This window comes from Neopsephotus bourkii, unplaced genomic scaffold, assembly GCF_033783945.1.
Source record: "Neopsephotus bourkii isolate Nb327-2 ecotype Australia unplaced genomic scaffold, CSIRO-AGI_Nbou_v1 NB_1120, whole genome shotgun sequence".
In the NCBI taxonomy this organism is placed as follows: domain Eukaryota; kingdom Metazoa; phylum Chordata; class Aves; order Psittaciformes; family Psittacidae; genus Neopsephotus; species Neopsephotus bourkii.
In genome coordinates this window covers 1,993,121-2,017,147 of record NW_026901606.1, presented here as the reverse complement: position 1 = coordinate 2,017,147, position 24,027 = coordinate 1,993,121, and the positions used below count along the sequence as shown (strand labels likewise).

Here is a 24,027-nt window from a genome sequence, read left to right as displayed (position 1 = left end):
AATTTCCATGCACAAACATTTATTGCATAAGCTATCATTAAATTTTTATTTTTAGAAAATGTATCAGTGCAATGAGGTGTCATCTGAAAAACAGCTTTAGAAAATCAGCCTTAGGCAAAAAAATGCCAAATCAATGCGTGATGCTGTCAAGCAATGAAACATATCTGAAATTTGAAGGCAACAGTGTCACATTTCTATACATGGAAAGCTACTAACCCAAAGTAACAGGAGATTTAAGAAGTGATTAGTGATGTTCCTGTCTCTTCAGAACAGCTGTAATTGACAAAAGAAAGCAACCTGACAAAATACAGTTCACTGGTTCCAAAACTGAGATTCTACCTCTCAGCATTAAGCAAGTCTGATAAGACCGGTCACATTGCAGCAGAAGAGTAAGTGATGGCCAAAACTACTCTATTGATTTTTTTTCCTTACATTTGCTCTCAGGAGCATGATTTGAACAGCTTTAAGAGAAGAATCTGTAAACAAGCCTAATAAAGCATTGTAATCTACTGTGAGTTCGATTATTCGGAAGCTTCCCTCATACTACTTTAGTTTTTTCTGATTAGAAATGCAGTGGTTCAAGTACCTGGCTAACAGCCTGTTAGAAAATCTTGTAGAATCTTGTAGTATAAAGAATGGAGAAGACTCTGTGAATGAGTCTTCTTTCAAATTGGGAAATAGCAGAAGAGAGAGCCAAAATGGTCAGGGTGGAAATATAAGCCTAGAGGAATCAATTCTGTTTACCTTTTCTCTCTCAATTGCTTACCTCTTCTCTCACACACTTAATGACTTCAAATAATGACAAGTTTAAAAGGTGCAGAAAGAATCTTCAAGGAAATACCTGAGAAAATACAGAACTTCACCAGCTGTCTCCTGCTTACCTTGCTGTCACACACCTGGAGACTTTCTGCACAGTGAACACACAAGGGAATGTGCTTGGTGTGTTGGGTCCACAGCAAAGGCTAGCCAACAGGGTCATGTTGTAGGTGAGGAACATTCAGGAGCACCTTCTCCATGAGTCACACCCAATCTAAAGCATTATACAAATGATATTCAAGATAATTTAGAGAACTTTAATAAATAATGTAGCCTTGCATCTTTGGCAGCATTTAAAGTTCAGCTGAGGTATATGCTCGAGATGAAAGCTAGCCAGAGGACTTTTTTAATTTAAAATCCATGCATTTTCACACTGGTGCCTGACTTTACTCTCACTATCAGCTTGAACTGACGCTTAATGGCTCTCAGCAAGATATGCACTGGGACCACACAGTATGTTATTATCTCACCTTAGAAATAAAGAAACACTGCCAAAACAGTGTGTAAACTTCTGCTAATGATGAGGGGGAAAAAAAAAAAAAAAAAAAAGAAGCTGTGACACAAACAGAATGACAGATAATGGCAAATATTCTAGAAGCCTAATGACTCTTTTAATATCTAAGAAAGGCTGCAGATCTGCAGCAGCAGGGTAAGCAGGAGGCAACAACGATGACTGGAAAGTCTCTGGAAGGAGTTCCAGGCACTGAATGCTTTGCTATAGCTCTTTTGAGTACCTGATGTCAAACACATGAAAGTATATGTCCTGGGTTCAGCAGTAGCAGTCATTTTTTTCTCCTTCTTAGTAGCTGGTGCAGCGCTGTGTTTTTGACTTTTGGCCTGGGAACAGTGCTGATAACACTGATGTTTTTAGTTACTGCTCAAATGTTTACTCTGACCAAGGACTTTCTGAGCCCCATGCTCTGCCAGGGAGGAGGGGAAGCCGGGAGGAAGCAGAGACAGGACACCTGACCCAAAGTGACCAAAGAGGTATTCCATACCACAGCACGTCATGCCCGGGTTGTAACTGAGAGTTACCCGGAAGGTCTAGTGCACTGTAGGGTTGGACGAGGTATCGGTTGGTGCTCTGTCAGGCAGGGTGAAGTGAGTTATCGGTCAGCGGGTGCTGAGGTGTTGTATTCTCTTCCCTTGTTATTTCCTTTATCATTACTATTATTGGTGGTAGCAGTAGTGATTTGTGTTATACCTTAGTTACTGAACTGTTCTTATCTTAACCCATGGGAGTTGCATTCTTTTGATTCTCCTCCCCATCCTTCTGGGAGCAGGGGGAGGGCAAAAAGGGGGGGGGGGAAAGAGACTGCATGATTTATGGCTGACTGTATTTAAACCATGACAATATGAAAGATACCATATGAGATAAACATGGCAATAAGCTACTTCAGTCAAACATTTCAGCTTAATCTCTATTGCTCGGAAACTCAGGCATGATCACCTACTTACACTCCTGATGCTTTTAAAGCATAAATTAAAATTCTTTTCTTAGTCAAAAGTATCCAATTTCTTTTGATTTTCACTGACATTTTTCTTTTATTTTTTTGTCCCAGGGCAACAAGAATGAATGAATCCAATGCCCAAGGAAAATATGTCATACATTAAACACACCTCTCCTTCTTCAAAAAAGAAATTTGACTTTGACAGTAGCCTACAATGTGCAAATCCTACTATGAAAGCGTAAAAACTAAAATGCTTGGTTCCAAAGCCTTTTTAAAGGAAAATAGTCTTAACAGTGGAGGGTTTGGTGGGGTTTTTGCTTGAAGCACAACCTATTCTGCATGGAAGTGTCCTTCTATCAAGACAGCATAAATAGCTTCCTGATACTTGTTATCACCCATTAATTTTCACTGACATCAAATGTTTTTATTACCAAGGAAAATGCAAAACTTCTCATGCTTAATCCATTTACATTTTTTATATATTTAAATGCTCTTATTTTTTATCATCTCAGATACTTAGGTATTACTGCATACCTGTTTTTATGCCTGACTTTGCTTCTAAAAGAAATCAACTTTTATTACCATTTTCTGTACTGCTATAATATCTTTTTTTTATGATGCAGTAATTAGAAGTCAACATACTACTCTATGGAAGAATTTAACAAGAAATTTTATTATCTCATTACTTTTTCTGTACCATTGAATTTCAGCTTCATGATGACTGGATTGCTGGAGAACCTTAATTTTTACCATAGTTATAGGTGAACAAAATAACACTTAAAAATTCTCGACAGGCTAGGTTTTTCTTCCTTGAGCATGAAACACATGCAAATGCAATTGAAATTAACTGTCAACATAAAGAAGTTACTCAGAATTCTTCTGCTGTCCTGAAGTTGTTCCTTCCAACTTTAAAATCTACTTATTTAAGACAGGCAGAAAATGGGGAATTTTAAAAGTCATGACAATAGGGACGTAGGGAACTGAAAGCATAGTTTTGTCACCAACTCTGATGGAGATAAAAATATTAAATAAATTTATATGCAATTATTTCATACTGGGGGCGAGCTCTGCTTCTGATAACATTGAGCCAGTGTATGTTATGTTCTAACTCATAAGATATAAATGTAGTGGAGTATCTTAAATTAAAAAAAAATTGAAAACACAATAAATGGGATAAAGAATTTCACCTGCATTTTAGAAATCAGATTCTTTTGTGTCCTTATCATCTAATAATGACAGAAATAAAATGTGGTACTCACATAAAAGCTAAACCAAAGATGATGTATATGTTCCCCAATCAGGTATTACGTAATACTTCTTTGATTAACTCTACAATAGAATGTCTCACATGTGCCTAAATTGATTTCATGTGGTAACTCAAAACCTTTTTTGCAACCCATGAGACATTAGAACATTATGTACCAACCTCCAGAAAAATGTGAATTTTTTTGGGGGGGTGTTGTTCCAGATTTATTCTACAGCTTCTAGGGAATTTTTCCTACCAGAAGGCCATTGTTTTAAACGCATCTTTCAGAAAAGGAAAGCTGGTTTTGCAATGAAACTTTTGTCATGGCTGTGGCTTTCCTTTTATGTTCAGTAAAACCAAGAAGTGTGGTGTATCACGACACAGACTCAAGTTGATGAGGAGACTCAAATCCAACTTTATTACAATCAAGCCCTTTTTATCTTCCTGTTCAGTACTTCCCGAACCTGCACAAATATGCCACGTTCAATTTCACTGGCCCCAGTAAAACTCTCCAGGTAAATAGTCCAATCACAATGCTGAGCACACGTTCACAACAGCTTCACCCCGCTGTTTCAGACCCTCTGGCAACCCCTGTATCGGCTGGCTCCAACTGAGACTCCCACCACAACAACATCCGGGCCCATCCTCCCGAAGCTTGTTTTTCGACCTTTCCTGTGCTTCAACATTCCAACTTACCGCCTCAGGACTTGTTAAGCATTAAGGCCTCAGAGCCCATTCGCAGACTGTTTTTCATGAAAATCTTACCCCTTACTCCCCACAAAGCACGGCAACGTTGCATGCAAAGAAAAATCAACGTCAGGAGCAGTAAGAATGGAATAAGAATGCTGCAACCTCAATGCAATCTGCTTTTAAAACCTCTACAGAACCATCATGCCAGCACCCATTCCAGGCTTCACAGCATCTACATCTTCCCAGACACCCCCCAAAAAATCACAGCTATGTGCTTTTTGATTACCTACATTGCTTGCACCCATTTCAAGGTTTTTGACTGCATTAGCATATTCCATTTAAAGTAATGAGTTCTTTTCAGAAGACAAAACCTCATATTAATACTCCAGGACAGCCATAAGAGCTCTTCAGAACAATGTGTCAATTATCACATCACTTTTCTTATTCACCAAATAGATTCTGGAATTGGCCTCATTCACCTACTTCTGTCAAGTTCCTTAATGGCTATTTTTATCTTGGCTGTTAAGTCTGAAGTAGGTAAAGGAAGTTCAACAGCTAAGGTCTGTAGCAACAGCTAGAGCTTTGATTTTAATTTGTCACCTTACTTGCATTGCCCTTTCTAATAAAGTACTGGGCATTCTCAGAATTTATGTTACCCTTGTCATATATAATTTCCATTGACAAGTCTACATTGCTGGCCATTATGCTGCAAAGGGCAAAAAACAAGGCTTCATTTGCTGAAGTCAGGTATGATTCCAGGACTGCGTCTCCATATTACATGCATTCATAAACAAGGTATCACTTAAAACAGGCAGTCTAATATATTTGCCAAACATTTAATAGACCTTTTACAGATAATAGAAACACAGTATATGCCTTGGCAGGCCCCAGAGAACACATTCAATGTAAAACCTATTGAATAAAACCAGGTTTGCTTAGATATGATAATGTCTGACATTTAAACTGTTCTTCAGCACTCTGAAATGCTTCCTCCCGCCCCCCCCATCTTTATCCTTGCCAAAATTTTTTGTTTGTGTGTGTGTTGTGTTTTTGTATGCAGGTAAGATCAAAATTGCAGTAAAAAAATACAACATCAGTTCAACCTCATTGTCACCTGCAGCTGAGGTAGGTCTGTGGGCTAAACAGTCTGTCAGAAAAGGCAACATCCACACTATCCATTTTAACAAATCCATACCTCTGGTTAATCATTCCTTTTAATTTCTAAAGATACTACAATGGGATAATTGGAAATGGAAATAGCCATGTGCTTCCAAGCTAACCTTACAAAAAGCATTTAAAAATATAGGAACAGTAACGCAAAAGGATAATCCCTAACTTGAACATTTATCATTCAAATTTCATTGTGCTAAATTTTACCTTTCATTAAACTGAAAGCTCATTATTTTTAAAAGAGCTCAGAAAAAGAGTAGGAAGAACAAAAGCAGGCACTGTGTGTGTGCATACACTCACAATCCAATCTCATAAGGTAAATGACAAATCAAATTCTCATGCCTTAGCAGAAAGCATAATAAGGCAAAGGATATTTGCCTTAAACCAAAATACTAACAGAAATACTGCTTTTGTTTCCTCTACCTACAAGCATATGCTCAAGAAAATAACACAGGTATGAGAATAACAAAGTCAGATCTATTTCAGGCTTTGCCAGTAACTTCCTGTGGACATTTGAGGATGTGATTTTTGACATCAGTTGACCCATCTGATGATCATTATTTTTCCTACCCACTGTACTTGAAAAGGTCATTGTTACTTCCATTATTTTTCCTACCCACTATACTTGAAAAGGTCATTGGTACTTGTATTAACCTTTTTTCATTATACTAAAAAATTGCCAACAAAACACTAACAAAATAGGAAATCCGCTATTCCACAGCAGAGCTCTCAGCTTATTCCCAGACTGGGAGGGAGCCAACAAAAACAACCAAAAGCTACAAATCCCCCCAATCTTACCCATTGTTTAATAAACAAATGTAAATATAGAGTATTTCTTTAAAGTTCACCCAAAATTCTACCAATCTGAGACTTCTAACAAATTCCCAAATCATTATATATTCACGTATTCAACAGTGGTCCTTAATACAGTACAAATCTGATACTTCTGCATTACATACGTTCTAGTGACACGGATTTTTGTATCACAGAGAAGCCAAATATGTTATGACTAACTTGGTAGTTCGCAGAGTAACTAAACAAAGCAGGTAGCGCTATTTCACATTTTACGCTGCCACCTGATGGATATTCGAAGTTATCACCACTACTCAACAACCGTGCAAGAAACGAGCATTTCTAAACCAATTACGGAGCACACTTTCTCTGTCTGAAGACGTAACACACTATTCACCCTGCATAAAAGAGTGTCAAAGTTTCTTTCTAGACTCTCATACAACTTCATATTAAGAACCAACTATTTCCTTCTACTGAGGGCTGAAGCCTTTGCTATTAAAGAAGAATTTGGAACAGACAGTTGTGGCTTTCTCTATGTAGGAATATGCTGTTATCTAAAGAAACATAAAATCCTAAAACAGTCCTTTGGCATTTCTCCAGCATATATTTGCTTTCAAGCTGTTAACTGTAGTGATTTTGCACTAAAGCCCCATAATTCAGATATCAACAAATAGTATTAAAAAAAATAATTTGCAGACAAATCCTATTATTAGAACATCCAATCTCTGTTCCAGCAGGGGAGGTGGGAGGGGAATAGCTTACAGAATTATGTGCTTATTTTCTTGACCTGATTTTATGCTGAGATCAGAGCTGATGGTTTTGCAAAATATATCTCTTCGTTGAAATCTGCACCATATACCTTTAACTCAACCCCTCCCCCCCCCCCCCCAGTACAGAAGGATATCCTTGCCTGGGGGCACCAACAAATAAAAAAATCCCAATAGGTCTTCAACCAATCATTCAGAATGGAAGCTTTTTTTAAACAGATAAGTTCTGATGAAAATTCTGACATTAAATCAACCTATTTATTTCTAAAAATTGAGTTTCAGCTCTTCCACACACAGCAAATTATTTTAACTTCTCTTATAAAAGCTATTAAAAAAAAAACAAACCCAGTGAAATACCTCCTGAGTTTTCTGTTAATGTTGCAATGAATGTTCTACATTTATAAACTGGGGTTTAGAAGACCTTTTCACTGTCATACATACATTATTAATTCTGGTGTGTGTAAGACAAATGCTACATGACAATAAGGTCTTCTATGAATAATTTAAGAAAAAAAAACCCTTTTGAATGTTTCCATTTAAATTATATAAAGCTGCAACATGATAATCACTATGCAAAAGAAAAAGAAAAAAACAAACAAATCCCAAACATAATAGTCCAGGAAAAAAAAAGACATCTTTTCTATTTCTGCTGTTCAAATGTGCAAATCCTCTTTAGGGCAGAGTCAAATTTCCCCCGGTTTAGTGTTTAATTTAAAATTATTTTCTCTTTACATTCATATTAAAAATGTAGCATAAATTTTAGAGAGTACAAGCCCTGTGCATGCTGTATCACCACTTCTCCACACCCCCAATTTTTAAATTCTCTTGAATCACAACTAAAAGTTTGTCCCTTAGTATATCAAATGCTACAAAAATAGCTGACCTGTGGTTTTGCTACTTTTAATGAAAAAATGGAAAAACTCACCAAAGCACAGTAACATGTTGCTCAGACATCAGTACTTAGGTATTGATACACAATTCACAAGGAATCAAACTATTAATATGTACATCTAGAATAGAGCTTAAAATGCCAAACCACCTAACAACAAAAGGTATTCCACTGAGAGTTCAGATTGCATTAAAAAGGAAAAACCCATTTAGTATTGGTATTTTTCAATTGCTTAACTTAATACACAGCCTACACTTCTCTTCATAGCATCCTACAGTATTTACTTTGCCTGCCATCAGATCATCAAATCTCACCAGTTTCCAAATCACATTGATGTTAACTTTTTGCTCTTATGCACCAATGACTGCCTGGCTCTTTTCCTCATGGTATCCACCTTCAGATGTGCAGCTCAGCTGCTCTGTATTTCAGTTGCTGGCTTTCAAAACGCTCTCTTCTGCTGATTCTCCTTAAATACAGATGCACGGCAGCTGCGGTCCTCTGAACTTCCCAGCATCAGGCAGGCAGACTGAAAGCAAAGGTGCAAGTCACTGAAGGACCCTAAGTAGCAACAGGTAGACACACCTGCCCTGTCCTTGGTAAAGGAGCAAGTGCTCAGAGTGGGATGCCACCAGAAATTAGTTCCCACCAGAACCCATATCCACACCTCCTGTCCTGACTGTAGGCCGTGGTACCACAAACTGCAAATGCACATGAATGATCACTTTCCTATTCCTCTCTCTACTCCATCCCTGACCCGAGGACAGGCAGATTGATAACAAGCTTAATAATGCAACACTACCACTGCTTTTTAACCACACCTTTTCAATCTCACATTTTCGTATCTAAAACTTGAATATCAAATTAAATAAATAATACATATGCAAGTACTTTAAAAATACTAACGTTTTCATGTATCATTTTACGCATTGGTTGGTTATTTTGCCACTGCTAAGTACCTGAACATGCTTTCTTAGACAATTAAAACTGTGTTAGGAATATATACACACAATTACTTTCCATATAAAAAGTATTTTTATATTTTCTTTCATTTCATTGACAAAAAACACTTCATAGAGAAAGTTTTAATTTAGTTATATAATTTTTATATATTTTTTTGTTATATAATATTAGGGCACCGGGTTTGATTATGGTTTTTTGTCATTTGGAAAACAAATAATACATTGTTCTTTCCACGTGATTAACACATTCCCTCTGAAAGATAATACATTAAAAAGGGAATGAATTTTTCAAACTCTTATTACATTAATTCATGCAGGACAACATCAGCTGCATACAGAGCATGACTTCAGGTGGAATAGCTACCTGCTCATATTCAGATTCACTATTATGTTTCTGTCCAAAGTACAGTGAAAAGTTTAGACTCTGATGATTGTTTTTATACTAGCAGGGGTCAGTTTGTGTGTGTTCTCAATACATCACAAAATTTACACTACCTCCTTTATCTCTACTTGCTGCCATTATCTTCCCTTCCCATCCTCCCTTGTTTTGTTTTTCTCCTTGGTACATGCTCTATCTACTTGTGCAATAGTTCTTTAAACATAAGTTGATTTGCTGTTTTGTCTCAAAGCCTAGTGAAAACAAAGCATATTGATAAAAATCATTTTAAAACAAGATTCTATTGTTTTTACATGTTAGCATACTAAAGGTGTGCATTTGTTACATACTTTCCCTGGGTACTGTTATTTTTCTATAATTTGACAATACCTTTTTAAAGTAGTATTTTCATTTTCTGTATAAGCTTAGCATTTATGTAACAGTATCACCTAACACACAATATCAGATCTACTATGCATTCCATAAATTAAAAGTACACAAATATATCTTCCAGTTTATTGCTCCATTTACCTGGTTTCATTGAGAACCTACAATGGTCAAAGGACTTACTGACTAAATCTGGCCTTCTTCCCCACCTATGTAGGCTGTGTTTTGCAATTCATAAACTGAAACTGGTATGATTACACTTGACTGTTACTTGAAAGAAAAAAAAAACAAAAAAATCATCATAGACACAAGTAAGAAAAAAGATAGGTGTTGTCCCTGAATAATTTTAACCTACTGCCTGCATTTATGCGCATTATGCACTGTGTAGTACCCACTATTTCCTAAAGGCTTCTGTATTTCCCCATTTATTAAGTGGTATATTACCTAGCTCCTATATTGATGATAAATGATCATGATATTTATTTTCTGTGTGTTGTTACACTTTTTTTCACAATTACTTTCATTCTCTTCCAAGTGCTTATTTCTGAAATATATGACATTTATAAACACCTGTCAGCTGCAACAATTTCTTTACTAGGGAAGAACTAGGCTGTCAGAGACCTTATATTACTTATATTTCAACTTCCGACAACACTTTTGTGTTATAGCAAAAGATTACCTTGTCATTGTAGGGAAAAGATAGGTCTTGCAAATGCAGTCTTAAAATACTTCTAAAATACTTTTCTACTCATTTTCACTACTTCTGTTTCCCAGTAGAACTGCACATTCCTTCTCTACTGCCTTAAAATAATAATAAAAAAAAATAAAATGATAAGGCATTCCGTTAAATTTGCCTGTATAGCATATTGTTACCTCCAACTTTACAAGCATAGATTCTCCATGAGAAGAAATGCTAGCCACTATTTGCAGGACTGTATGTTTATAAAGATATAAACAGTCTGCGCAGAACATTCCAGCCAACACAATGGGAATACACTGCCATAGTTGCTACATAAAAGGAGTAAAAGTTGCCTCTGGAGAGCAGTTTTAAATAATTATCTGCATTTGGTTATATTTCTAATATTACTACATTGAGTTACCACTGTCAGTAGCCCATGAGAGAAAGCCATGGGGATAGACAAGACTCTTCAACAAATAAAAGAAGCAGCGACCCAAGACAAAACACAGGCTTTTGTCTGAGGCCCAGTTCCAATTTTTATGGAAAAGTCCCAGGCACACTACTAACTACGCCTACTGTTTCCTCCTATTGTTGGAAAACTCATCCAGTTTTCGGGAACAGCACGGCAGCTCCGAGGCAGCACCACACAACGATGTAAACTCTACAACACACACACCATAGAAGCGAACCAGAATAGCCTTCTCTGAGGGAGGAGCCTCTGCACCTGAACAGGCTCCTCCCATCACAACGATCCCTGCCGGGGAAAGGGGGAACCGGCGGGTAGCCGCTGGACCACGGCACCCATAAAAGCAAGCACCGCCCATCCCTACACCGCCCCGCCCCTTTCCCCTCAGCCCCGCCCGGCGGAAGCGAGGGTCTGGCCCACGGCAAGTCTGGGCATGCGTCTCCCTCCCGCGCAGGCGCAGAAGGGCCGAGGACAGGTGACGCGGCAGCGCACGGGGCCGCCGCCATGGTATACATCTCAAACGGTGAGCGGCGACGGGCGGTGGGTGGAGGGGAGTCCGGGTTTGCGCTCGCAGGGCGCTGTCAACGCGCACCGCCGCTGCTGGGGAGAGCCCAGCATCTTTCCCGCTGCCACACCAGCCCTTCTGCAGTCTGCGTTCGAGCCTGTACGTGCTCCCGAGCAGCCATTAAGGGCTCCTAAATGTGTTCCGTAAACCTCCGAAGCGTAAACGGGAAGGACTCCAACTGCAGACAGGGAAGCAGAGACCGTACGCGTAGGTTCACACCTACACAGTATTGGGCGGTGGAGGCTTGGACGACACCCGACAGGGAACTAAAGCTCCCGTCGCTGCCAACGAAGGCCGCGTTCTCCACCTTAGCCCCGTGTCAACTCCAGAATGGACAGAGAGGTTGCGGTGTAAAACACCGTCCGCTGTCATACACTCATCCCTGGCTCATATGTGCTTTGATGTGTTGCAGGACAAGTTTTAGATAACCGGAGCCGGGCTCCTTGGCGATTGTCATCTATAACAGATTTCTTCTGGTCTATAGCAGATTTTGTGGTTCTGTTGTAAGTAGCAATTAATCCTTTTGGTGAGATTTGTTTCAGATGTGTCCTGTGTAGAAGCTACTTAGTGCTGTACATAACACAGCAATAAAAACGTCAGATTTACTCTTCAGTGTTCTATACAGACTGTCCCCAAAACACATGCTTTATTCTTGTGTGTCTTTAGTTATTACCCCCTAGAGTATATTTAACAAAAAGTGATGCTAGTTTACTGGCACTCCAGATGAGTTGTCTGACATTTCTTCCATTTTAATAATGCAAAAAGTCAAAAGCATATGGTTTTGTTAAACAGTTTCTAATAGGTGGTCAAATAATCAAGATACTATTTTAAGATTTTCTACCACTGACAGTAGGTTTTGGCTATGTAAAAATAATGACACATCAGTAATCACAAAAATTTGTGATTTTCTAGTTTAAGCCTGAGTATAATCTAGAATTACTTCAGATTTTATTTTCACATGTAGGAGAAAAAACTGCCAAGATACGTTAAACAATGGTGATCTTGAAAAGAAAACGCTGTTTACTCCTGCAAACTACTTACTGTTTTTCAGGCCATTTCTTGTATCACAGCCAAAAAATTCAGAAACTATATCCAGTAATCAGTTCACCCAACACCTGTTTCTATTTTTCAGTTTCCAGAGCATTATTCATCCAGATTTGAGAAGAAGAGGCTACACATCATCATCCTATTCAGGAAACAGTGACGGCAGAGGGTATTCTTTCATGTTCACACTAGTTCTGCTTTTTTCTGATTTATCTTAGCAAAGTGATGCGTATTCAGATTACAGTTGTCATTGAATTGGATCATGTAAGACTAAAATGTTATTTATCTGCAGTATTTTGTCTGAAACTCACTGATAACAATGGGTAGCTTTGGGTAGCTGTAATAATGTTACAGTCTAACTCACACTGAAACTGTTTTTCAGACCTGTCTAATAGACAGTACGCATCTGTGTTGAATTCTTTTTTGTTACACTTGCTTATATTCAGCATTTGATTTACATTAAAACAATCATGTACTGGATTACCTACAGATAAAGCAAAACACTTATAGGAATATAATCTGTATAAACACTACAGGTATGGTGTTTCTTAATGGCTTGTCTACCTTTTTTTTTGTAAGACTCTATAAAAGCCTCAGGTAGCCACATCTTTCTCTTCAGAGACAGAAGCAATTAGAATAGTTTGTATATGAGAATTTTTGTGAGGGGTGGGATTTAAATTTACAGCTTTTCACATGAAACTAAACAACTCTTCCAGAGTTCAGATTTTCTAATTACCATCATTTAGAGACAGTGTTCTTCTATTTCTAATGTAACAGTTCAATGGTGATTAAATAGATGTTCTTCTTGTGTTCTTTTCAGGCCTCCAGCACTTCCTCGCCGTAGGATGGGTCGGATAAATCACTGGGCTGGAGGCCCCAGTCCACCACCAATGGCTGGAGGTGGATGAGGAAGGTAACTCCAAATCTGCTGTATCCTGCTTTGAACTTTGTTTTCTGGGTTTTTTTTTCGTTTTTTTTTTTTCGTAACAGTGGTAATTGAAAATTAAGGTAGAATGGAGTCCTCCATTTGTCCTTCTTTTGCAAAAGTTACCAAACTGGGAAGAGAATCAAAGTGTTTAGGTACTTGCAGTAAAGGAGGGCAGGGAGAGAGAAGGGAGAGTAAAAGGTTTTGGCTCATAACATTGAGCTTCTACTTTTAATTGCATAGAAATAGATATACAAAGTACAGCAAAAATTTTTGAACACTGGTAAAAAATATTTATAACTAAATTTGCAGCCAACAAAATGACAAGTCCTGTCAACAATAGTGACTGAAACTTTGTTTGCATTTCTAATACTTATATGACACATGAGGTTTTTTTTGCTTAAACTAGATGCTTCTCAATAGGAAAGGAAGAAATTAATGAAGTTGTTAAAGGACTATTAGTAGAAATCTTTTCTTCTGTTACTGTGATATAGCTATGCAAATCTTCAATTCTAGTAAAGCATATAAATCAGAGTTGCTTAAAAGGAGGAGGGGGGCAAGAAAAAAAAAACACCAAGAAGTAAAAAGCCCTGGTCTTCGTATTTCTTATAAGTGCCTGAACTTTAATTGTGGTTTATTAGTTTGGCTGGTGCGCATTTCATCTAAGACCGGATGTATGTATAGTATTGTTTGATTTACTTTAAGACTTCTGTAAACAATCCTTCTGTTTCATGAACCACTCCCCATTGTTACCATAACGAAAGTTACAAGGAAAAAAGAAGCAAACGCATGCAGGTGGTTAATACCTGTAAATTCTGTAGGGAAAAGTTCATATTCCAAAAACCACATGCACCAGGACTTCAGTTCCCTAGAAGAAGGATAAGCTTCTTTCCACGATATTTTTTTTCCTTTTTCGATGTTTGGGGTTTTTTCTTTCTGACAAGACATAAGGCCAGCAAAGGCTGCCAGAGGAGTTTTTAGGTAATACCAGCACTGTGTAATCTGCTGAGGAATAGAAGTTTGGAAGCCTTTAGCATGTCTCATTTAGCTAAATTAAGAATGATTTTATTAAAAAAAAAATATTACATACTTTTATCTCACAAATAAAGGCCTTTAAAGGTCCTGTAATTACTTTGTCTTTTAGGTAAACACCTGCTGAAGAGGCAAGCAAAAGCATGCACATTTGCAAGATGAAACGGAAGAAGAGTTTAGCAGTGGACCAAATGAGCTTGAATGCTGTGAATGTGCATGTCTAACTGGAAACTGTTCTGTGATACAGATTAATGAAGTTGCACTGGGAACTCCTTCAAGGATCCAGTGTAACTGAACCACAGTTTCATTAAATGTTTACTGTCTGAAGTCTTTGTATAGTTTCCGAGTATTTTACTGTAGCTGCAAAGTAATAAATAATTTGGTTTGTCACATCATTCCTAGAAAAATCTGTCTGAAGTACAAAAAACCCTTTTCAAATGAGGAAGAACACATAATTGCTACAGAAGGTCCCTCAAGAGTCATAGAAATGCTTCCCAATAGGTTTTGTATGTACTCGTATTTTTTTGTCAGTACTAACGTTCTGTATTTTTATGGTATTAATCATAGCCGAAGACCACTTTTAATATGCAACTCACAAATTACTTTTACAATCCATGCGTTCCACAAACTCACTTCCTTAAGGGCCATAATGGGTTTTACAGCATACCTGGTTCATAAGCACCTCTTGAAGCAGCTTCCTTCTCCAATATAAACACCCTACCATAAAAGCCTATTTGCTGCACAAGACTTTTCTCAAATAACGCTTTGGTTTTATTACATGAAGAAAAACTTAAGTACCAGTAAACTCAAATATCAAGTGCTAACACAGAAGAGTTTCTTTTAAACAGTAATTACCTTTTAAGTAATTTGCTCCATTTCAGGATGGGAGTTTTTACTGCTGGTCTTGGGGCTCGGGGTGAGTTTTCTGTGTAGCCAGAGAGAGCTGCAACTCTTAGAAAAAAAAGACTGGCTACCAAGAATCCAAATTATCTTCTACAAAGGTGCCACTGCAATTTTTCTAGTTACACTTCTCTAATAATCTCTTTAGTAACATCCAGCAATGCCTCTTGGTTAGCATACACATCTAATTAGCTGGCTTTGGTGAAATCACCCCACCACTGCCTGCTGCTGCTTTTACAGGTAGCCAACACAAAGTCACTATCTTTTAATGGCCTTCAGTCCAACAGACGCGTCTGCCCCAATGCCACCCAGATGCCACATCTTCATAGTTCATCGAGGAACTTCTCACACACAGATGGCTTGTGCGCAAGTAGTCACCGTTAGTTCTTAATACATGTATCACGTCTGTCGCTGCACTAAGGTGATTTTACAGACACCGTAGTTTTAGGTAGCTGGCGGACCGAGACGGCGCAGGGCTACCACCGGGAAGGATCCCCCCGAGCCACCCACCGGTACCTGCCTGAGGGGCGGTGCCACGCTCACGCCCACCCGCTTCCGCCGCGCGCAGGCTTGGCAGCGCCGCTCGACGCTCGGAGAAACGGCTTCCGCCCGGCGGCGAGTATGACCCAGGCGGAGAAGGGCGAGGCGGAGAACGGGAAGGACAAGGAGCGGGACCGGGAGCGCGAGCAACGCGGCGTCAAGCGGCCCATCGTCCCCGCCGCAGTGCCCGAGTCCCTGCAGGAGGTGAGGCCCGGCTGCAGAGCGGCGGCTCCTCGGGGTGGTGTTCCCTTCCGGCAGGCCGGATGGGTGCACTGGGGCGGGCCCAGCTGGGCCTGGGCTCGGCCTTTTAAAGGTCTGGGCGCTGGGCGGTGCAGGGACTGGCTCACTCCCGCTCGCGTTGTTGTGATTCCAGCAAATACAGAGCAACTTCATCGTGGTGATACACCCCGGCTCCACCACCCTGCGGCTCGGGAGGGCCACGGACACGCTGCCCGTGGGCATTCCCCATGTTATCGCGCGGCGCCACAAGCAGCAGGGGCAGGCGACCTACCGGGACAGCTGGCTCCTTAGGGACGGGCTCAATGTAAGCGGCAGCACGCCGGTGACAGCGTACACCGAGCTTGCGAAAACGTGTATTTTAATGCTCTGTTTCCGTTGTATCTTCTGTTGGGCCATGTGTGTCTTCCCCTTGTGCGTTATGCATTTCCAGAAAAGAGGAGTTTGTCTCAAGATAGTTTTTTTTCCTCTTTTAATATGCAGTAGATGCCACTTTACTGAAGTCATTGAATCCTAGAATGGTTTACGTTGGAAAGGACCTTAAAGATAATCTAATTTCAAACCCCTGCCATGGGTAGGGACACCTTCCATAGACTTGCACCAGTCTAAGCATTTTATTTGATTTGTTCACAATGAACTAAATCTAATAAATTGATAGGTTGAGTACACATTGATTTCTTTGCCCCATGGTCTCATATCACACACAGTATTTCTGTTCACAGAATGCTAACTGTAGAACTAGAATTTGACATCTCTTTTTGAATGTGCTGGTGACAAGTAGATTTGTAACTAGGATAACACAGCAAGTCATCTTAGTCCAACCTGCTCAGAAAATATATGTGGTGATCTTACTCATAATTTGAAATTGTAAAAATAAATAGTCAAATTAATGTCTTTAATATTAAACCTCACCTTAAAATAATTGGGATCTATTTAAACATTTTTTCCTCTTACTTAATATTTCTGTACTTAAATAGATAGTGTCCTGAGTGCGATACTCTGGAGATAAAGTTCAGCAGCCATTAAAATCAGTTAAAAGATTCAAAGTGACTTAGAAAAATAGCTGTTGGGAACTCTAGTTTGAAAGAGTTTCTTTAAAATAAACATGGGGTTTTTCTACATTGCATAACCTCTGTATTTTCTAATGTCTATTGACTACAGTAATGATTTAGTTGTTTAATAAGAGCTTCAGTATTACCAGTGTACTGACATGTAGTTGGAAAGCAAGTACTTACACTGCATATTTGTGGGTTTTGTTTAGAAACCCGAAAGTACTGAGCAGAGACAAAATGGCCTTAAAATGGTGGACCAAGCAATATGGTCCAAAAAGATGTCAAACGGCGCGAGGCGCATACCAGTGTCACCTGATCAGGTAACTCATTCTTAACGTTTTGTTAAATTGTTCATTTGTAAAGCCATTTGGTGTGATGCTGTGTCTTAGTGGACAAGCATTGATACCCTTTATACAGCAAATACGGATAGTGCTGTTGTTTGAAGATCTGAACTCTGAAGATCTGAGAAAATTAAGATTTAAAATGGTTCTTCGAGGGCTGGGCTCGGGAGGGATGTTTCTTTGTTCTTTCATGCATAAAAAGTGGTTGGTAAAGTACTTGTCAACAGCATTTGCTTTGATGACATTTCAGGCCAGGTCATACAATAGACAGATGCGGCCAGCTATTTTAGATCACAGTTCTGGGGCCAAGTGGACAAACACATCAAATCATCCTGAATTTTTGGTAGGAGAAGAGGTAAGATTCATTTTCCTGCTGAAATGAGGTTCCATATTATATTTTAATGCACTTGTGTAATCAGTAGTAGTTTGCTCTGTTAGCATGTGTTGAAAGACACAGAAATTCAGTCAGGCAATACAGGAGGAGCTTACTATGGTCTAACAGTGTAGTATTTATTAACATTCAGCAAGATGAGACAGTTTCCCCCATTTGCCTAAGATGTGTCCTGTATCCTTTACTGCTATAAATCAGTGTTTCTGCAGGGACCAGGCTTGAACTTTGCCCACTTGGTACAATTCAGAAAAAACACAAGAAACTGATTAAAGGATCAGTACATGAAATCACTGCTGAGTAATTGGGTATTCATGAGTTTAAAAGAGTCTTTAAATTATTTTAATTACTAATTTCAGATGATAGAAAAATATACCATTATGCTCAGTAAATATCCATGGATATGAACATTTAAATGATTTAAACCATGTATTTAATGTCTTTTTTATTTACAGCCTCATAATCAGGCCCTGTTAAAAAGAAACCTACTGTATTGATGTTTCATCTTGCTACTGTATGTCTTGTATCTGCTGCTGAAATATTTGTGTAGTATTTAATACTAATTTGTGGGGAACAGCAATGTGTGGAATATCATCTCTTATTTTCAGGCACTGTATGTTAATCCACTAGATTCATACAATATACATTGGCCTATTAGAAGAGGGCAGTTGAATCTCCATCCAGGACCTGGTGGCTCCCTCACTGCAGTATTAGCAGACCTTGAAGTTATATGGTCACATGCAATACAAAAATGTCTGGAAATACCATTAAAAGACCTAAAGGTGAGCTGTGAACACATTCATGTATCCAGTTCTGCAAATTTCATTGTAACAGAGAAGCAACCTGCTGTAATTGGTACCTCTTACTGATGGTTTTCTTAAGAAATAAATTATTTCTGCTGATGAGCATGGTTCCCAAGACTTAATTTGGAATTTTGTCCATGTCTTTAAGATAAGAATTGTTAATAGAACTTCTAGCAAGGAGGTTTCAGTCTTAGTCTGTTTGGTTTGGTTCTTTTTTTCCTTTGTGTTGAATGTAAAGAATGCAACCAAGGAATGGTTGCCTAATACTTGCATAATTTATTGTCCTTGCCAAGTAGATGTTTTCTCATATCTGATGTGCTTCTAAACATTTTAGTGGCCTATAAACGCTTAACTTGGTACTTCCTTTGAACTCATTTTTTAAAGTAATAAAAATCTTCTCCCTTTCCATAATTTCACTTCTTTGAATAACTTGTGTATTACGCTTTCTTCCTTAGAATCAGGTATTCAAGAATGTAAAGAGCAACTTAATTTGAGAGCTGGCTTTAATTTACTTATCTTTAGTACTACAGGTGCATTTTACTGATTCCAGACATCTATAATAAACAACACGTGAAAGAACTGGTAAATATGATCCTAATGAAGATGGGCTTCTCAGGTAAAACCATACATAAGCAAACACTTGATGATTCATACTGTAAAGATTAGGTTTTTTTTCCCATTAAGGCACATTTTTGCACATCACTCCCAGTTTGGCTGAGACTAACACCTTCCAAATTTTGCTTTTCCCATAACTGGTGTCTCTTTTAATGGTATTCTTTTACAGGTCTAATGGGGGGTTTAAAGGAAAGCAATGATGAAATTAGACCTTATTTTATAATTACTTAAAGGTCATATATAAAATGCTACAGGTGATACTAATCAAATTATTATCATTTGATAATGTAATTTGATAATCAAATTGTAATCATTTTAATCAAATAATACTTGATTAAAACTAGGAAAACAAAAAAAAACAAGTAAAGTCTGACAGCAGTATCTTTAATCTTACAAAAAATAAGAACATTGGAATACAGGCATCAACCCTTCTCATAGCTTTTCTCAATCCTTTTAAGGACATACCCAACAAAAAAATCTCTAAGCCCACCCCTGTCTTCACTAAATATACAGATTCTCTCTGTGCAGAATCAGGCTATTATGTAGATTTTAAAAGAGATTCAGGTGTCCTTTAAATATCAGCAACATGGCTCTGGCACTTTGCATAAATTAGATATACCTTTTTCTTACACTGCTAGGAATTGTTGTACACCAGGAATCTGTCTGTGCCACCTTTGGAAGTGGTTTAAGCAGCGCATGCATTGTAGATGTGGGAGATCAGAAGACAAGTGTTTGCTGTGTAGAAGATGGTGTTTCCCATCGCAACACCAGGTATCTTTTAATATGCAGAATAAATATAAGTATGTACTTTACTGCTTACCAAAAATTTGACTTTAAAAATGAGATTTTTTTCTATAAATAACAGAGTTTCTTTACTGTTAGTCGTCTAAGAAGATCATCATGTTACAATATGAACCTTAAAGAATTCTGACATCTTCAAAAGAAGAGAATGGGCAGAATTGATACTGTGCTCTGCAAACTTTATATAAGTCATGATCACAGCATGTCTGAAATGTTTCTGGTATTTCTATGCATCCTACTGTAGAAGGCCAGTATTTTGGCAAATAAATAAAATACTCTTGTTCCTCCCTGTGTTTTAGGCTGTGCCTTGCATATGGAGGATCTGATGTCTCAAGGTGTTTTTATTGGCTTATGCAACGAGCAGGATTCCCATATAGAGACTGCCAGTTAACTAATAAGTTAGATTGCCTGCTGCTTCAGCACCTAAAGGAGACATTTTGTCATCTAGACCAGGTGAGAAGGGGAAAGTAATGTATTCTCCAAGTAATTTTTTTTTTCTTTTACAGAATGCTGGTTTTGGTGACCCTGTAATTGCTTAGAAACAGAATAAATAGTAATATTTTACTGAGTAGAATACTGACAAGAGTCTGAAAAGCTTTAAACTTGAAATATTTGAAAGTTCTTTTACTTTTCTTCTAGTTAAAAGGAATCCCAACTCTTAGGAAGGTTGCTTCTTTGTCCTTCTTACAGAAAGAAGCTGATAGTAGCTGCATATTCACTGTTATTCAACTTCAGTTACTTGGCCAGCAGGCCTCTTCTTTTTTCTCTTCTCATTTTAGAGGCTTAGGCATGTAGAAGGTTGTTTTGGCAGATCATGCTAAAGGGAAAATACTTAAACAATTCAAGAACAGGCAGATTACATTCATAGTCTGAATAGTTTTGTTACTCTTAGTTGTTCCTACAGTTTAAGTGGATCATGTGTATCTAAAAGACACAAAAATACATTTTTTGTCTACATTGTTTTTGACCTTAGGATATTTCTGGATTGCAAGATCATGAGTTCCAAATTCGGCATCCAGATTCTCCAGCTTTACTGTACCAGTTCCGTTTAGGGGATGAAAAATTACAGGTGATCTATTTGGTGTTTTTTAATGACAAGAATTATATTCAGCATTTGAGCCCAGTGCTACTAAGTTTACATGATTTATGCAGTGTTCTTAGCATACACTTGTTGATAGTTTTAAAATTAATTATTATATGCATGAAGGCACCTAATGCAGCACAGTGGGTGCACAAGACTTCCTTACTAGCTTTAGTAAGAATGGTTGTAGCTTCAACTAAATATGATATTTATCTTTCAAGTGCAAAGAATTCTAATTTTACAAGTTTTTCAGCTCGCCATTGAATATTCTAATTTGGTAACGAACTGCATTTGAGTACTTATTTACTGTACAATACCAGAATCTGGCATTATGTACAAGTGTATTTGTTAGTTTGTGGGTTTGTTTTGGTTTTAATTACACAAAGCTGAGGACACCTAAGCATTTTACAAACCTCTATGGAAAAAGATATACTTATTTAACTCTGGGGAAAATAGAACAAGGTGGGGTTTTTTGATTTTTTTGGGTGGTTTTGTGGTGTTTTTTTTTTTTAATAGTAAGTGCCAAAAAAAAGTAAAACTGTGGAGTAAACACATGCGAAATCTCTCATTCTTCAGGCTCCAATGGCTCTGTTTTATCCAGCAACCTTTGGAATTGTTGGACAAAAAATGACAACTTTGCAACACAGGTCGCAAGGTGACCCTGAGGATCCTCATGATGAACATTATCTGGTAGCCACACAAAGTAAACAGGAGCAGGTATGTGAATGCTCATTTTAGTTTTCATTAAGTATTATTTAATTGGGGAATAAAATAAGAGCTTATTAGCTCACCTTGGAAACCAAAGTTTGTTACCTGGATCAGAGCATGAAAGAATAAACTTACTTAAGGAATTATGGATGTCTAGACAACTTTTTAATTAGAACTGTGTATTTTCAGAGTCTGAGGGCTTCATATGGCACTGATAATCTGATGGAGTTCAAAATAAAACGCTACTTTGACAGTGCAGATTAAAATGTAAATTATATGAGGTAATTATGCAGTGCTTAACATTTCTGTTATAAAGGGAAATATGACAGCATTTAGTTAAGTCTTTGTATTGTTCTCTAACCTGCTGAATGTATTTTTACATCTTTCATAGTTTACCTTGTTTTCTCTTTTTTTAAGTCTTCAAAAGCTACAGCTGATAGAAAATCTATGTCAAAGCCTGGTGCATTTGAAGGAGACTTGAGAGGCCAAGCCTCAGACATTTCAGAGAGGATGTACCCACAAGAAGTAGAACTAGGATCTTCCCAGAATGATTGTATGATGTCTGGAAATGATTCAGAGGAACCTTTAACAGCACACATGTCCAGGAAAACAGCTATTTCTCAGTTTGAAGGCAAAGCCTTAGGCCTTGACAAAGCCATTCTTCATAGTATTGACTGCTGTGGTAAGAATTCCACTTTTACAATTCTGTAAAATACCAGTGTCAGTGTGGATTCAGGGTAACTCCTAGGTTTCACTGAATTAAGATATATGTCCCTAAGTTTTTATAGTTTCTAGAGTAGCTACACTATTCCTTATATTTGCATCTTTGTTGAGATTTCTTGAGCTAAATATTTTGAATCTCCAGGGAACAGAAAAATAATTTCAAAAGCAAACGTTTTCTATCTAGTTTGATTTGCACTGAATTCTTTATAATACAAATACAGGCCATTTTAACTTTAAAACCCAGTTATATTTCTATATATCCTTTCATACCAGCATCTGATGATACAAAAAAGAAGATGTACAGCTCTATCTTAGTAGTGGGAGGAGGCCTCATGTTTCATAAAGCTCAAGAGTTTCTTCAACACCGAATTCTAAACAAAATGCCACCTTCTTTCAGAAGAGTGGTTGAAAATGTTGAAGTCATCACAAGACCCAAGGTATGCTGTCTACTGAAAAGTAAATGGTTAATAAATTACGATTGGTTGAAATATTTGAAAGATTAAAAAAAACATACTCTCTCAGCCCTGGCGGTATTCAAGGCCAGGTTGGGCAGAGCCCTGGGTGACATGGATTAGAGTGAGGAGTCCATGCCGTGGCAGGGGGGTTGGAGCTAGATGATGTTAAGGTCCTTTCCAACCCTAACTGTTCTATGATTCTGTGATTCTTTCGAAACCACAGATTAGTTGAACATCTGAAGAGATTTAGGAGAGCTTTTAGCACACAGCACTCTCCATTATAGGCAGGATGTTAGAGGTGCAGCAAGAGTGGTACTAGTATTGACCAGTAGTTTCAATTAACTAACAGCCATATTTTCAAAGAAGCAGTCTGGTCTCTGAAGTTAAGAAAGCTCAGCAAGAAATTGCATTATGATTTATTATTATTATTATTAATAAAGGATGGCATTAAAAGAGCCATTTTCACTTAGCATTAATCAGGCAAATCTGTAAAATCAAAATCGGAGTTTATTTCAGAGCCTACCTTGCTGAATGCGGGATGTTCGTGACATGCCTAGAAGGCATATTAAAAAGTGACTTCTTGAAACATCTTAAATCGTTCCATATTTTTATCTGTTTTTTCCTGAGTAATTTTTAAAAACTTCTTTTCTCATCCTCCTCCTCAAGATCCTAAGAGGTGAATTCTGTTGGAAAAATTAACGTACAACTTTGGAGAACTATGCAAAATTAGACCAGTGATTGTGTACAATCTGTGTTTTGAATTTAGGATATGGATCCCCGCTTAATTGCATGGAAGGGAGGTGCTGTTTTAGCTTGTCTTGATACAACTCAGGAGCTGTGGATATATCAGCGAGAATGGCAGCGGTTTGGTGTCAGAATGTTACGAGAGCGAGCTGCATTTGTATGGTAGTGAATGGATACAGTTACAGTGGAACCTGCCTAAATGAAGATTCCTTTCTCTAGATGCCCCTGTTTTCCAGTGCAGATGTGTTGATCTTCTGCTGATAGATATTTTTGTATTTTATTAAAATTAACTTCAACTGGTATTTTTTCCAAGTGGTTCAAGAAATGCACATTACTTCAGCATTGCTGTCCTTCCCCTTTTGAATTGTATGCACTGAAGTCTGTG

At 38.0% G+C, this 24,027-nt stretch overlaps 2 protein-coding genes and 1 long non-coding RNA gene across 4 annotated transcripts in view; all 3 read left to right on the top strand.

Moving 5' to 3' along the window:
- Positions 1 to 1,576: 1,576 nt before the first annotated feature.
- The window catches only part of LOC133217175 (uncharacterized), a 121,281-nt gene continuing 98,830 nt past the window's right edge, over positions 1,577 to 24,027 (top strand). The window contains exon 1 of the long non-coding RNA XR_009726816.1: positions 1,577 to 1,803. This is a non-coding gene — a long non-coding RNA (uncharacterized LOC133217175). The remainder of the gene's footprint in view (positions 1,804 to 24,027) is intronic.
- SELENOK (selenoprotein K) lies at positions 11,060 to 13,214 on the top strand. Its single transcript, XM_061362351.1, has 4 exons — positions 11,060 to 11,211; positions 11,666 to 11,756; positions 12,386 to 12,466; positions 13,118 to 13,214. The coding sequence occupies exons 1-4, from the start codon at positions 11,193 to 11,195 to the stop codon at positions 13,212 to 13,214; spliced, it is 288 nt and encodes a 95-aa protein (XP_061218335.1). The 5' UTR covers positions 11,060 to 11,192.
- ACTR8 (actin related protein 8) lies at positions 15,741 to 23,941 on the top strand. 2 transcript variants are annotated; one of them, XM_061362396.1, is made up of 13 exons: positions 15,742 to 15,898; positions 16,068 to 16,238; positions 17,193 to 17,303; positions 17,575 to 17,679; positions 18,321 to 18,494; positions 19,038 to 19,131; positions 19,769 to 19,901; positions 20,231 to 20,384; positions 20,905 to 21,000; positions 21,589 to 21,729; positions 22,138 to 22,402; positions 22,717 to 22,880; positions 23,665 to 23,941. In XM_061362396.1, exons 1-13 carry the CDS (start codon positions 15,776 to 15,778, stop codon positions 23,806 to 23,808), a joined length of 1,875 nt encoding a protein of 624 aa, XP_061218380.1. In that variant the 5' UTR covers positions 15,742 to 15,775; the 3' UTR covers positions 23,809 to 23,941. The 2 variants fall into 2 exon arrangements, with proteins under 2 accessions (XP_061218381.1, XP_061218380.1); XM_061362397.1 differs by lacking the exon at positions 22,138 to 22,402 and having other exon boundaries at positions 15,741 to 15,898; positions 21,589 to 21,715.

What these genes read in the sequence shown, in the direction of transcription:
- ACTR8 (XM_061362396.1), top strand. Translation starts at nt 15,776, where the DNA reads ATGACCCAGGCGGAGAAGGGCGAGGCGGAGAACGGGAAGGACAAGGAG. An exon ending in GTTTCCCATCGCAACACCAG is followed by an intron (nt 19,902 to 20,230) that starts GTATCTTTTAAT and finishes CCTGTGTTTTAG; the next exon opens with GCTGTGCCTTGCATATGGAG. An exon ending in TCATAGTATTGACTGCTGTG is followed by an intron (nt 22,403 to 22,716) that starts GTAAGAATTCCA and finishes CTTTCATACCAG; the next exon opens with CATCTGATGATACAAAAAAG.